Source organism: Oncorhynchus kisutch, linkage group LG5, assembly GCF_002021735.2.
Source record: "Oncorhynchus kisutch isolate 150728-3 linkage group LG5, Okis_V2, whole genome shotgun sequence".
In the NCBI taxonomy this organism is placed as follows: domain Eukaryota; kingdom Metazoa; phylum Chordata; class Actinopteri; order Salmoniformes; family Salmonidae; genus Oncorhynchus; species Oncorhynchus kisutch.
Genome location: NC_034178.2, coordinates 38636432 through 38651089, shown reverse-complemented (window position 1 = coordinate 38651089; position 14658 = coordinate 38636432). Strand labels below are relative to the sequence as shown.

Genomic DNA, 14658 nt, shown 5'->3' with positions numbered 1-14658 from the left:
GATGTTTTCCTATGAGAATAACCGTATTCTTAGCATTGACAGTGTTGAGTAGGCATCATGTTGTTTTTCATATGTTTACACTACGGCAACTTTTTATGCTCAGCCATTTTTACGGCTCAAGATGAAGCTCAGATTTTGGACATCATCCAGGAGTTTTATTCATTCCTATTACCTCTGTCTACATAATAACTGCTCTAAATTGCAATGTTTACAAGTAATGCTCGCACGTTTAGTGTGATGATATTGTATGTAGCACTTTATGGTAATCTAATTTTATCAGCGTTTTATCTGAAACAAAGAATGTGGTGTTTTTAATTCATGGCTCATATCTGTCCGCTAGGGGGAAGTAGAACCATAGATTTGGATAACAAAGGCAAACTCTCCTTCAGTTAGTTAACCTCGGGTCATTCATCATCTGTCACAAAATAACTCAAATGTATTTGCATGTATTACCCATGTTCTTTTCTAATGTATATAGTAAGGCACAATTAAAAATAAAATATATATTTTATTATTATTACAATCAATACTAATATGAATATTATGGTAAACCCCAAATCATTCATACATTAATTACTGTTCCACTTCTTGTTTAAGTTCAAGGAATGTACATATTTGTACCCCCCCAAAAAAACAGTTTTTATTGTTCACCTGGTTCTTCATCCATGTATGCCATTCAATGCAAAATAAAAAAAATGTACTAAGAAATCATTATTTCATTTTACTCATTTGAGTTTAGTTTATTAGTCCAGTAGCAATCAGGAGCTGATGCACACCCCAAAATGTTTGTAGAGGTGCTGACTAAGAATCAACTGCACAAAAGCAAAAAAGAAAGTTGCACAATATGCTCCCAATGATGTAATATGTTTATCCATTCAATTGTTGGGAGCGTATCGAGTTTAGCTTATTAGCTCCTAATCATTATTTTTAGCACTTCATCACACAGTATATGCTGTGTATTAGGGGGTTAAATATATTAGCCTGAGCCATTGAGCTAGGTTCTCTGGAATGTCTAAATCATTATATAGTAATTGAAGAGTCCTCTTTACATCTGAGCTACAATGTGATTGTGCCGTCTTTATTACACAAAGTCTCCAGAAGGACCTTCTGTGTCTGCAATAATTGCTTTTTTATTGTCCCTTTATTCAAGGCTAGTCTGAGGTCAGCCAGTTACCATATGTTCATAATACTCCATAGAAATGTATGTAAAATGACCCTTTCATTTCTGCAGGGCCATTAGGCTTGCGTAAACTCTGATGTGTGTGTGTGTGTGGGGGGGCTGGCTATGTTTGCTAGGTAATTAGTATAATTTTGATAAGAACGCTTTATTGCTAGTACAGTGGGAATATTTGTGATTTATTTTGTTATTTTACTATTATAAAGTAGCCCATATTCAGTGTGACTATTGGTCCCATTTTTGGGGTTACAAATTGGTCATAACATGTTTCAGATTTTTTTCTCCCACCAACGTAATTGAGGCTTCTGTTGAGATATTTGCAGCTAAGACACGGGCCGACGTGACAGTGCTAAAGAGCTGCCGTGTGGATAATGAGAAGGTACACGGGACATAATGTGAGCTCTGATGAAGGCTGAAGTCTCGCCGTTAAACGGGACGCAAAGACGCAGTGAGCCATTCCACCTGCTTTCTCACTTTCAAAGCAGCACACACCACCCCTCTGCCCTCCCTCCTCTGTCTCCCTTCATTCGGCTTTCTCTCCCTCTTCCCCTTTCTGTGGCAGAGATGGCATCCCTGATCCAGCCTAATTGCGATGATCAAACCTACGCTGCGTTGACACAGAGTGGCGGCTTGACAAACATAATGATCCGGGTGGCTGTGGTTGAAGTGGCCATGGTTGGCAGCTGCCCTGCCTCCTCAGCTGGGACTTGCTCCTGCCCCCGAGGTCAGGCAGGCACCAGTCGCCATGGACGGGGGCTGATGGGGGGTGGTGGTGGTGATAGTGTTCATTGGAGGGGTGGGTGTGGGTGAATGTTTGGGGGGGGGGGCAGCGAGAGTGGGGGGGAACAGGCAGAGAATTATCTAAAAGTGTTTTGAAGAGCACGATCTGGAGCCCTTCCAATTGACTAGCTTTGCATTATGTATTCTAATGGTTAAGGCCCTGAGGTGGATTAGCTACGGACACCAAAATCCTGTCACGCCCCCGGTTGGAGGACCAAGCCTCTGTTGCCAGGCCCTGCCAACCTCAGCCCTGACAACCCTCCCTGGGTCCCCCGACCCCTATTACCCCACAGACACCTGGGTTAAAGCCAGCCTCTCCTCTCAAGTTCAGCAGCAGGATTAGCAGCTGACAGAGGAGGAGGTGACCCCCTCCATCTCTTAGCATATGCATTTGAAACCGTATGATTACATGATTTGGGGCGTCTATTGAGAGCATGCTGAGAGGCTCCTGAGTAAATTAAAAGCAAAAAAGCACAATAGCTGGGTAGCTGTCGACTTCAATTGATTGGATAATGGATAATTGTATGTTGTATTTTATTGAATAATGTGCTGCAAGTATAGTGAGTGCTGCACAAAAAACTAAGATTTTGGCATCATTTTGTTTTTAAATGGTTGTTTTTCTATAATTTTAGAACAGTTAATTCTAATGTGATTAATGTGACTATTACACTTAGTTTTTGGGACAGTTTTTGAAAACAACCCAATGTTAAAATGCTGTTTCTTGACATAACAGGGGGCTCCATACTGTACAATGTACTCCAATTTTATTCCTTATCACTCCTTTGATCATGTCATGTCAACTCTGGTTAAGTGCATGCCCTGCCAGGCCTGTGCCTACTGTATCGGCTAAGAGAGGAGTTGACTGTGTTGTTCATGTTGTGGTGGATTAAAGACAAGTCTACATGTGGCCCACTAAAAGGAAGTAACATTGGCCTTAAGGGAGCCCCACCGTGTTCAGTATTGACTGGCCAAGCGTAACTATAGTGTTTCCTCCTAAATGGACCTGAGTTATTTTTTTTGTGTCAACATAATCATATACCTCCCTGTACTTCATTGGCTCTCTGTACTCCTTACAAATAAAGCTTTTGACACATACTTTTGCAATTGTAGAGCACTTAAACACAATTAGCTTTCGTTTACAGGAGCCTGCCTGGAAATGTTTTCCAAGCTTGACGCTATTATTCTGAGACACTCCTGCAGTGTATTTGTCCTTTTCAAAGTATACTTAATTTAGTAAAATATTGATTGTGCTTTGTGTCCATCTCTTTTTCCACAAGCCTACAGATGTGGTAAGTGAAGTTATAACATATAGTTTTATTTGAGTGTGTATGACTGCAAGGATATGTTTATGTCAGTGTGTGAGAGTGAATTTTGTTGCCATGTTGTTTTGCCTTTTCAACATTGATACAGCAGAGGAAAGAAGGCATTCAATGTAAGTCCTGAACTACAGATTACTGTATATTGGATGGACATACAGGATATATTTTATTTGATCACATATGTATTTTTAACGGTTCTACCTATTCAAAAATGATTGCTTAGATCAATCTCTATTATGTTATGGAAGTCACAAAAGAAAGTTCATTTGTTTATCGGTGTTCAGTCCTTCCATCCTACCAACTGGTGAGAATGCTCATCTTAATGTGACACAACTTGTAGCATCTCATTATAAGGGGCCTTATTTGTGGGAACGGCTGCTGTGCATGGCTCTGGAGAAGTACATCATTAGCACTCGTGGGTAAGCACAGCAGTAGTGGACATTTCCCAGCAAGGCCAACCCAGGTCAAAGAGATTAGCACCGGACATCCCAGAATTAGTGATCCTAACCAACAATGAGAGCTCCTGATTTAATTCCACAAGAATAGAGCTCAGTCTCAGCAGGGTGCGATGGAAAACACTACTCATTTATTATTCATATATTTATGTATTTATAGCAATGTGTTAATATTCAGTTGTATGTTTGCCTATTAATTTGGTATTGTTTATCTATTTAAATGTTTTTAACAGTGACCAACCTTAGTATTCACTCATGACTCCTCATGGAAACTAATCTCATTGCTGTCAATGCACGTCAGAGCGGTGAGAGGCTGAGGCTGGAAATGTGGAGCAGATTGTTTGGGGGTCAGGGTTCTCTCATTTTCCTCCCAGAGATGGAGGTGAAGGGAGTGGGCAAGAGGACAGAGGGTCCCCTTCAGCTCCTTGGCCCTGGGCTCTGAGGGAGGGCGGGCGGGTGGGTGGACTGGTCCTGGGTGGAGGTCACTCTCTGGAGACTGACAGACAGTGATGTGATTCCAGCGGGGCAGAGCCCGCACTTGGCTCCCACGAGCCCAGCACCCACAGACCTCTAAGCTACAAAGCACCTTCTCCCACTCATGCCCTTGATGAGCCAAGACGTATCCAAGGAAGGGGTGTGTGTGTGTGTGTGTGTGTGTGTGTGTGTGTGTGTGTGTGTGTGTGTGTGTGTGTGTGTGTGTGTGTGTGTGTGTGTGTGTGTGTGTGTGTGTGTGTGTGTGTGTGTGCGTGCGTGCGTGCGTGCGTGCGTGCGTGTGTGCGCGCGCGTGCGTGCGTGTGTGTGTGTCATGTCCGTATTGATATCACATCATTGAGTAACATGTGTATAGAGGGATTTTAATTAGATTTAGTGGGGAAAATGCATGTTGACTATTTTTGGTTTAGTTTTAATTCATGTATAGCATGATTGCAGTGTATGCATGTACACTCCAATTTGCTAGTGTAATAGGCTTGCAACTTTATTTATTTGATTTTCACAATAACAATTCCTATAATATTCAATTACTTTCCTGGTGTCATATGTAAGCTTATGGTTCAAGTCTATCAAGCCTGCATATTTTGTGCAGCTAGAACAACATTATTCCTGACTGTCCTTTTGAACATTATTTAGAAGTGTCCAGAACATCATGTAGTTGGCTGGCGGAGTCCATCTTTCCAATACCATTCCCCAGGAACAGGTCCTAGGACTTTGTCTGATGCTCATTAACTTCCCCCTTGGCATTTTAGAATGCGTCTTGTGAGCTCTTTGTGACAAGAGCCAATGCTTCATATAACGAGGGGCGCAACCAGCCCGCACGCTCCTTCAGCAGCGAAATAAATTGCTTTCCAAAATGATGGCAAGGGACGGTTTAATTAGAATTTCATTTGGGCTAAATGGGGAAAACTGGTGTAGTTAACATTTGGTGGACTTAATTGGTCCTTTTCTCTCCTCTTAGCCCTTAAAAAACGCTGGAGCTACTTCCGTTAATCTTCAATTTACAATCAATTGAATTGGCCAAACAAAAGTCTGGCTCTTCTTTTCTTCCTGTCTCGGGCGAGCCTTTTGTGGCTTGTAAATGCCTCAATTTTGGGTGATCCTGGTCGTGTAGATGTACTCGATTGTTGACAGTTGATTAATGCGCTCTTGTGTCGGTAATCTCTCGTGCTGCGTTACATGTGCACACGGTAATGAGCTCCGTTGTCAATTAACATGTTTCTAGAACCGAAGCTGGTTGCTCAGATGTTTGAGAGGAAAGTGCAGAGAAAAGGGCAACCCGGCTGCCTTTAGGTTGTTTACTCTCCAGCACTCTTTTCTCCGGCTTTGGACAAGACCGACACTCTTGCGCATAGCCCTGACGCTTTTCTCGACACAAACATTTCTTTTCAGAAACTCGCCCATGCATATTTTCCCAGCTATAGACTATTCCTAACAAAGATGGATGAATGGAGACTGAAATTCAATGTGGCTGAGTTGTAAAAATATATATAAAAAAATAGCCTACAAAACACAAATCAAAGATGGTTTTCTCAGTGGCTTGTAAAAACAAGTTTAATTGGCAACACTTGACATACTGGGTTAACTGTTGATTATTCGGCCTGTCAAACTGAACCCAATAAGGTTGTAGGTGTGGAGTGTGTGGACATGTTCCAGAATGTCCGTGCAGGAGGGGGATGACAACTTGATAGCGTTGCCTAATTATTGTTTAATTGGGCATAACTGACCTCGTGATATCCTAGCTGGTAAGTTTGTGTTGGAATTTGATTACTACATTTTCTGAAAAGGCCAACCACCTATCCGCAACTAAATTGACTGTAGTCAAATAAAGTTTATTATTTGAGAGTGCTCTGGAATGTTTGTAGAAATATGGCCTAGGCATACGTACAAATAAAACAATGAGGGAAAATAAGTTGTTAGGCCTATACATTTGAGAAAGTTGTTATTCTTTTCATTGCACAATTAAACCCTTTTAAAAACATTTATGATGCAATAAGACGTGGCTTTCTTGAATTTACATTGAAAACTCCATAGTCTAACCATGGAATTACACAAAATGTCTGGAAATTACGCAGGACTGTTCAAATTATGATCAACGCCAACAATTAAGGGTGTGAAATATCAAACAGATATGCCAATCAATCAATTAAATGTATTAATAAAGACCTTTTTACATCAGCAGATATCACAATGTGACTATACAGAAACCCAGCATAAAACCCCAATGAGCAAGCAATGCAGATATAGATGCACGGTGGCTAGGGAAAACTCCCTGGAAAGGCAGGAATTTAGGAAGAAACCTATAGAGGAACCAGGCTCTGAAGGGTATCCAGTCTTCTTCTGGCTGTGCTTGTTGGACATTATAAGAGTGAGTACATGACCATTAAGGCCACACCGTTCTTCAAAATTTTCAAACGTTTACAGGTGGTTATAGAGGGTGCAACAGGTCAGCACATCAGGAGTACAATGTCAGTTGGCTTTTCATAGCTGGTCATTCAGAGTTCGAGACAGTAGAGAGAGGGGGGGGGGGGGGGGTCAGGGTTCCATAGCCGCAGGCAGAGCATATAGAGCTTACATATTGAAGTATGTGAACCTTTAGGCTATATAAAAGTCTTAGTCGATAAGATGTGACAAAACATGTGCATTTAACTTAAAATATCGGGTTGACAATATAAAAATAATGGTTTTGGAAAAAACACACTAGTTGTTATATGCTGGTCTTTGGAGCAGCTTGCGTGTGAATTACCGGGAACAGAAGGGACCAGAGGTGAACAAGCCATTCAACTGGTAATATTAGCCTTCTAACCGGTCCCTGGGCATGGCGCGTAATTACTAAACGTTCTAATTGGGAGCCCGTGATTTGGGAGCACGCGTCCATCTCTCATCAGAATTTGTGTAGCGCGCTGGGGTAATATTGTTCCAGGAGCCGTGTGCAGAATACCTAATCCTTTATTAATGTTGGGCAGATGAGGACAGGGGTGGGTGATGTGGCCAAGTGCTTTATTATTCATATTCTGATGAACACGTCTTACTCCGAAGCCTCCCCTCGAGGGCGTTTAGATGATTAATGTAATTCGCTTTCAAGAGTCCATGTTATATCTAATAATTTGTGCCATTACACGGAAGTCAAGTGTAGCACCACCAGAGTCTTGCCTCTTGTCTGACAAAAAAAAAATGTTTACACTGAACTAATTCACGTTACAGAATCAATGTATTCTTACCAGTAGGCTAAGACTAGTCTACTTAATGGTGCTAGTAAAACAGTTGCGTGCAAAGCTTTTCTGTGCAGAAAGCAAACATCTGGATATTTGATGAAATGGCCTATATCAGATGTATCACTGTCTTCGCAATTTATTGGTTGGCAATGCAGCTTGATATGGAAGACGTCTGAAATGTTGACCTATTGCAATATAATAGAAGGCAAGGGTTATCAAATGTCAATACAATTCATATATGTTATAGCCCTTTCCAAATAATTGACTGCCCTAGGGGCCGAAGCCTAACTCATATATACATTATGAATATCTTTCCGCAAACGTTCTCCAAAACATTTGATTTCGGGATACAATTGTATTTCCTACTAATAAATGGCAACAGTTGAGATGGTTGAACATTCCATGTTACATTTACATTGCAATTTATAAAAATGCGCCCACGGTAAAACACTTTGAAATATTTTATTTTCCTTTTATTTACAATTCGATTTTCACACGTTATGCAATGGGGAAATAAAAACGATGTACTCCTGGGTTGAGCAAAGAGTCCTGATTTCAATCAGAAATGTTTAGAACATTAATCCATTCAGGGTCAGATTTTCTGCAGCGCAACAGTACAAAATTCACATCCTTATTATTATACTTTTTAAATCGAATAATAAAAAACCTCAAACACAAAATGGTCTTTAATTAGTCTAGTGTCTCAATGTTTTTTATGCTTTATAGTTTTCCGTCTTTTAACCATTTTTGATAAATGAAAACTGTAGAGAGATAAAATCATAGAAATGTGTACTGGTGCATTCATATTAAACTGTCAATTGAAGTGTTGAAGGAGACTTTCCAAATCCAATGAAAAACTCAGCTTTCGGGTCCCCTGGAAGAATCGGTCGCTGCAGATATAGGCCTACATGAATTATTGTCATGTAACTTCCGTATGTGTTTTTTCAGGTCAAAGTTTCTGCAGAAGCCTTTCCCGCAGGTCCCGCACGTGAAGGGCTTTTTGTCGTTGTGCGTGTGCATGTGGAAGGTTAGGTTGTAGACCTGATGGAAGGCCTTGTTACAGATGGAACACTTGTACTGTTTCTCTCCGCTGTGCGTCAGCTTGTGGTTCTTGTAATTTCCTGAAATTGAAAAATTCAATGACTAAAAATGAACATCGCGAATAAAATGAACAGCATACACGAAAGGGAAAACAGTGAGTTCCTTTTTTCTTTTCGAGGTCAATAGTTCATCATTAAGTTACTCTCCACAAAGACGCTCCATTCTGCAGCCTTCATTAATCAGCGCTTTGTAAGTCGAAGTCAAGAAGTTGTCAAACTTTGTCAAAATCAAACGCAACAACAACTGAAACCTGTCGGATTATAAACCTGGGAAAGGTCTGTCTCTTGACCCATGGCGAATGTAAGCGCATTGTAGGGAAGAGTTAGTTAGTGTAAAGTGACATGTCCTATTTAGATTGATGCTTCAAGATCATGAGAGGGCTGCATTGGGAATCCATTTTTACCAATAGGCTTCTAAAAAATAATTGTGTACCTTTGCCCATTACTTTTGGACCTAATCTTATATCATTGGGTTATAACTGCGATATAAAAAATCACAACCATCATTGCTATTGTCATACAATTACTTACTGTATGCTATTTAATGAATATGTGTCTTGGATATTAATTTAATCCATAATACAGTCTGAAAATCATGTGATCGGGAAATTGTTAATATCATGTTCTGGTGTTATATTATTCTCAAAACATAGCCATGCCCCCCCCCCCCCCCCCCCCCATTATGCGTGTTTGTGTAAATATAAGCGTAAGAGGGCATTTGATTTATATTTTGAAAAGGGGTTTGATAGTGAATAATTACCTTTCTGATGAAATCCTTTCCCACAGAATTCGCAGACGAATGGTTTGTACCCGGCATGGATTCGTATGTGAGTGTTCAGCGTCGAACTCCTGTTGAACGCCTTCCCACACTGGTTGCATTTATGAGGCTTTTCCTGGAAAATAATTAAGAAAAATCCTTATTAGGCTACTTTTTGTAAGCAATCACGATGGAGTTTATAACACAGTCATATATAATTAATAGAGTTATAAACGAGTGAAATATGATATGTCTCACCTGTGTGTGGATGATTTTGTGTCTGCACAATGTACTGGCCTGACGGAATCCTTTCCCGCAAACTTTACACACGAACGGCCTCGCGCCTGTGTGCACTGGCATGTGTCGTGTCAAATTATAATGAGCATTGAACACCTGCAGAAGAAAATAAACAATCTCGTTTTTACTTTTCTTGTTTTCATTTGTGAGATGTTTTGATTATGTGAAATTAACAATTAAGCTTCAATTTAATGTCAAAATAAATAGGGAACATCTATTCTTGCACACATCTGTGTTGTTGTCTGTTCACACTGCTATGCTTTATCTTCGCCAGGTCGCAGTTGCAAATGAGAACTTGTTCTCAACTAGCCTACCTGGTTAAATAAAGGTGAAATAAATAAATAAATACAAATCTAAAATAAGTTAAATAATGAGTAATTGTCTAGGCCTATATTTTTTTGTTTAGAGGAAATGTAAGTGATTTGTAAATCAAATAATAAATTAACTAAACGAAAAATAACAATTGCACCATTATTAATTTTTTTACCATTCTTTTCACTGAATGAAATAATTTACCTTTCCACACACTTCGCAGGTGAAGTTTTTGGGTTTTCCGTCCATTGAGCTGTTGTTGAGCTTGCTGTGCGCTTTCACTCCATTTTTCTCCGAGCTCTGGTTATGGTTCTCTTTCACTATCTGGTCGAGCTGACCAGGAAGATGCTCCTTGTGTGGGTACTGAGGAGTCGGAAACTTCTCGGCGGAAGCGCTGGCGAGTTTGGCGTTCTCCAGCAATAGCAGTTTCTGGTGCGCACTGAGAGAAGCCTGGGCTTGAGAGTTGGCCAGGGCCGAGGAAAACAAGTGTCCGGTTAGCAGCTCAGACTGGTGATAAGCAGAGTCCAGGTAGTTGAAATAGTAAAAAGAGCCGTTGGTGGGCATCGCCACCGCCTGATGGATGACCTGGGGTTTAATCACCCTGCTCCCCGGTAATAAAGACTGCTTCAACCCCGAGTCCGTTTTGTAACACATCCCGCAGTTGGCTTTGCACATCGCTGCAGAAGTGCATAACGTTCCTCTGAAATTAGCTTTCCAAAATTCGGAGTAGTTCATCAGCGCCTTGGCTTGTAAATCATAGCTAAAAGGTTGCAGGGGGATCATGCACGGTATAGGTGAGCAGAGCCCGAGCATCTTCTTTCCCCCTGAAGACTCCACTGCTCGCCGCTCATCCAAATTGCCTTTCGGTTCCGAGGTCTTGGACATGATCCGGTCAATCGAGAAGGCCAGCGGCTTTGGAGCGGCAGACGCTCCACTTCTACCGCTGTCGTGTCGTGGGCAAGACATCACGGTTCCAAATGGGAGATAACTTGCCATGTTGTGTACCGAACTTGTTGTGAGGAGCAGCCGACCAGCCGCCCTGTCCTCGCCTCCTGAATTCCAGAAAAGACCGGACACACATCAGTTTAATAAGCACCTTGGTATTACAATGTCACTCATTTGCATTCAAATGGCCATCCCTGGAACAATAGCGTCCAGGGGTACCAGATTAATGCTCATTAACTAGTACACACAAAATTAACAGGACATTACAGAGCTCGTTAGGGAAAAGAAAAAGACAAAAAACAGTGCGTTCATTCCTATTCAGCACCTCTGAGAATCTGATAGTCAATGTTGAAGTTTACCTTTTAGTAAAGCGACGGCAGATGTAGCCTATTCGGAGATAGCAGCGTGACTGCTCTGTCACATCTTGGAAGCGGACTTCCTCATCAGCGCGAGATCACTGTCTTTTGCATTTAGCTGACGTCACATGAACTAGCTCGTATTAGGGTGACAAGGAAAACGCCATCGCCAGGCCTGTCCCTTCTCCCGCGGCCCACTTATACACTGCCATGGGGTGGTATATGCATGACATTTATTACAGATTATTATTTATGTCTTCATCCTCAAATCCTCCACCAGCCATTCTCTAATCGAATAACTATGATGTATTCCTTTCTGGAAAAAAAAAAAAGATGAGCTCCATTTGATAATAATAATTTAAACAATGTATTTGTTGTTATTTGTTGGCTACACATTATTATTATTATTATTATTACTATTGATGGTATTATTATTATTTGTTTGTAGTTCTTATTGTTGTTGTTATTGCGTAACAGCACTCAATTAGGCCTACTGTTTTTAGGAAATAGGCTACTAATCCAATTTTATTCGATTTATCTCAGGCTACCATGTTTTGAATGGGAATATCTGCAACTATTAGGCTACACAGTGAATTAGACCATACAACTAATTTCCAGATGTTATGCTTCTGACTATGTTAAAATTCACAATTTAAGAGGACTATTATTCAGACTCAGAGGTTGTTTAACTTGATTACCAATTTGGGTCCTCCGGTTTAACCAGTCTCAATTTTCATTGCGAGTTGCTAATCCTTGGAGATGGAATAGCTTTTTCATGCTGGTTTATAGGCTACTTACTATTTGTATAATTGAGAAGGTCCAATTTTCACCTGTTTAAGGAGCAGATTGCAAGAGCAGAACCTCCCTCCGATCCTATTAAACGTTTTTCCTCCTTCACTTATTCAGAAGAACCAATTTTCCAGAGCGATTCAGAGCTCAGCTCCGAAAAAAACAGCTCTTTCACTTTTAGCTACTAAAGCACTGCGTGGAACCTGGTTTTGTGTTTTTCTGAAATAAAGGGAAGGATTAAAGGGGGAAGAAAGGATTTAGCCTGGCCAGAGGTAGACCGAAAAATGAAAAGAGCTCTTTTTAAACCAGCACAAAAAGTTTGCTGGAATCCGGAGTTTTATGTGCTTGCTACAATGACCAGTCACCCTCGAGTCATTGTTCATAAGGACCAGCTTGAATTCATTTGTTTGCAGACGATTTCACCTGAGACTCACAACAAATTATTACAAAAAGAGATTCCAAAATAACTTTGCAAGTTCACACACACAAGAACTGCGTTTCTTTATTATTGGTTTGTAAACGTTTTATTGATGTTGCTTATTCAACCATTTCGACCATGCCATTCTCAAGTTCTCTCTTACCCTTTGGAATGTAATAATTCGAGTGTGGATAAATTAATGTGGATGTCCTTGAGATAATAAGACTCAAGGAGATTTTAGTCTTTCTTGGGTGAATTAATGGTAAATGTGAACTGAGATCTAATGCTTTTATGTCGACTTTATTTCACAGTTTAAATTGAGGGACAAAGACGTGTTTAAGTTAGGATACTGACCCGTTCATTTCTCTGCTCTTTTTGTTTGTGATTGTCATAACGGAAATTCCCTAGGCTAATAAGTGGGCCTGACATTACACATGTACAATATATCGATAAAATATGCCATAGGCTAACATTTCCACTACAGTCTGTTTTTACTGATGGCATAAAAAGGTGTGTAGGCCTGCGTAACCAAGTTACGAAGTTACACACCTGAAACTTTAGCGCGGAAAGGTTTAAATGAGTGCCAGTAGGCCTAATTCCACTTATATGTAAATGGTGCAACTCTAATTTCAGTTTATTCAGGCACAATTACCGGCTCGTCCACACAATTAACATTGATCCTATTGCTGTAACCCCGACCCACTATTTGGGATTAACATGTTCAGCAATTAGCTCAGGCATCGATTTAAAGTAGAATCTAGCTTTCTATAATTCAATGTATGTAATGTATTTTTTATTCAATAACTGTAACGTTTATCAAGGACATACTCATATTCAAAGTAGACAGACTATTAGTTCACAATTATAAGCATAATATTGAAAATATAAGGTAGGCCCAATTATGAATATCTTTCAAACCTATTGGCTTCTTTTATTGTGTCTGCAGTTTAAACACACACAGAACCTTACTGACATTCTCTCCTCTTGGTATTAGCTTCAGTGACAGACAGTGGGGGGAAAGAGATGAGAACACCTTGGTCCTGCTGTCTCTGCAGGAAGAGAAGTTTCCGAGGTGACCTGTCACTGAGAGTTGGCCCTGATGCCACAAGTGTCCAGAGAGACCATGTCAGCATGGTTCAGTGTTGCCTCACAGAATGTGTTATGTATGTTTGTGTGTGTGTGCGAGCATGTGTGTGTGTGAGCATGTGTATGTGTGTGTGTGCATGTGTGTGCATGCTCATGTGTATGTGTGTGTGTGTGCATGTGTGTCCCTGTGTGTGTGTGTGTGTGCAATGTATTACCAATTTAGGGTTAGAGTTGGGGTTGGATTGGTATTCCAATGTCCCTACAGCTGTAATACTAACCACATACTTAAAAATAACCCTAGCCCTAACCCTAACCTTAACCCTAATCTTATGGTGGACATCAGACATTATACAGACACCGAAACCCACACGCACCCACCCACCCATGCAGGCACAAAATTGATCAAACACACCTTTCCCAAGCATTTACCTAACCCAACCTTAACCTGGACATCAGATTTAGGAAGTTTTAAGAACTCAGACTGGTCTTAGCCAGCATCCTCGTACCATTAGGCCTATGCTAACCGATTTAAAAAAAAAATCATACAACTATAGGCAGTGTTAATGCAACACCACAACAAATTGAGTCTGTCATTGGCTCAACATTTTAAGTCTCCCAGGTACCCACCTGCTGACCGGCAGTGGTGACCACACTCCCCATTAGTGGTGACACAGAGGATGAAAACTTCCACCACGGTCTTAGTGTAAGGAAAGGGAACCACAGGGAAGTACCCAACAGCAGAACTTGTCAGTGAGCTTGTGCACCGTGCTTCATTAGGGCTATGTTTGCCGATGTGTTACATCAGGTGACATGCTGGTCATATGACTCTCTTACAGCATGTACTGTGGTCACATGTGGTAAAGACATGTTTAATCTCAAAGGACTATTTATATTTTCAGAATGAGACAGGGCCACGTAAAAGGGTCATACACTGGGATGGGCCACACATTCTTTTGAACCACTGTCCCAGCTCATGTAAAGGAAAATGTCATCAGTATACCAGCCATCACGGTCTTGAGATGTCTTAGGTTAAGAAACATAGTTGAGACGTCTACAAACATTTTAAGACACAGAGACTTGTTGAAGACATCTTAACTCATCAGGAGATATGTTTTCCCAGACTTAAAATGTCTCAAGATGTCTTCACAAATATGTATTAA

General features: G+C 40.7%; 1 protein-coding gene across 1 annotated transcript; it reads right to left on the bottom strand.

The window, feature by feature from the left end:
* Positions 1-7878: 7878 nt before the first annotated feature.
* LOC109890193 (fez family zinc finger protein 2) lies at positions 7879-11286 on the bottom strand. The gene is made up of 5 exons (XM_020482170.2): positions 11209-11286; positions 10109-10956; positions 9554-9688; positions 9299-9431; positions 7879-8559 (listed from the first exon to the last, which is right to left on the bottom strand). The coding sequence occupies exons 2-5, from the start codon at positions 10898-10900 to the stop codon at positions 8297-8299; spliced, it is 1323 nt and encodes a 440-aa protein (XP_020337759.1). The 5' UTR covers positions 10901-10956; positions 11209-11286; the 3' UTR covers positions 7879-8296.
* Between the last annotated feature and the right edge of the window lie 3372 nt (positions 11287-14658).

Excerpts from the sequence above, each read along its gene's own strand:
- LOC109890193 (XM_020482170.2), bottom strand. The coding sequence starts at position 10,900 with ATGGCAAGTTATCTCCCATTTGGAACCGTGATGTCTTGCCCACGACAC. Across the intron at positions 9,432-9,553 it reads ACAAAATCATCCACACACAG|GAAAAGCCTCATAAATGCAA; the intron begins GTGAGACATATC and ends ATTATTTTCCAG. Across the intron at positions 8,560-9,298 it reads GAAAGGATTTCATCAGAAAG|GAAATTACAAGAACCACAAG; the intron begins GTAATTATTCAC and ends TTTCAATTTCAG.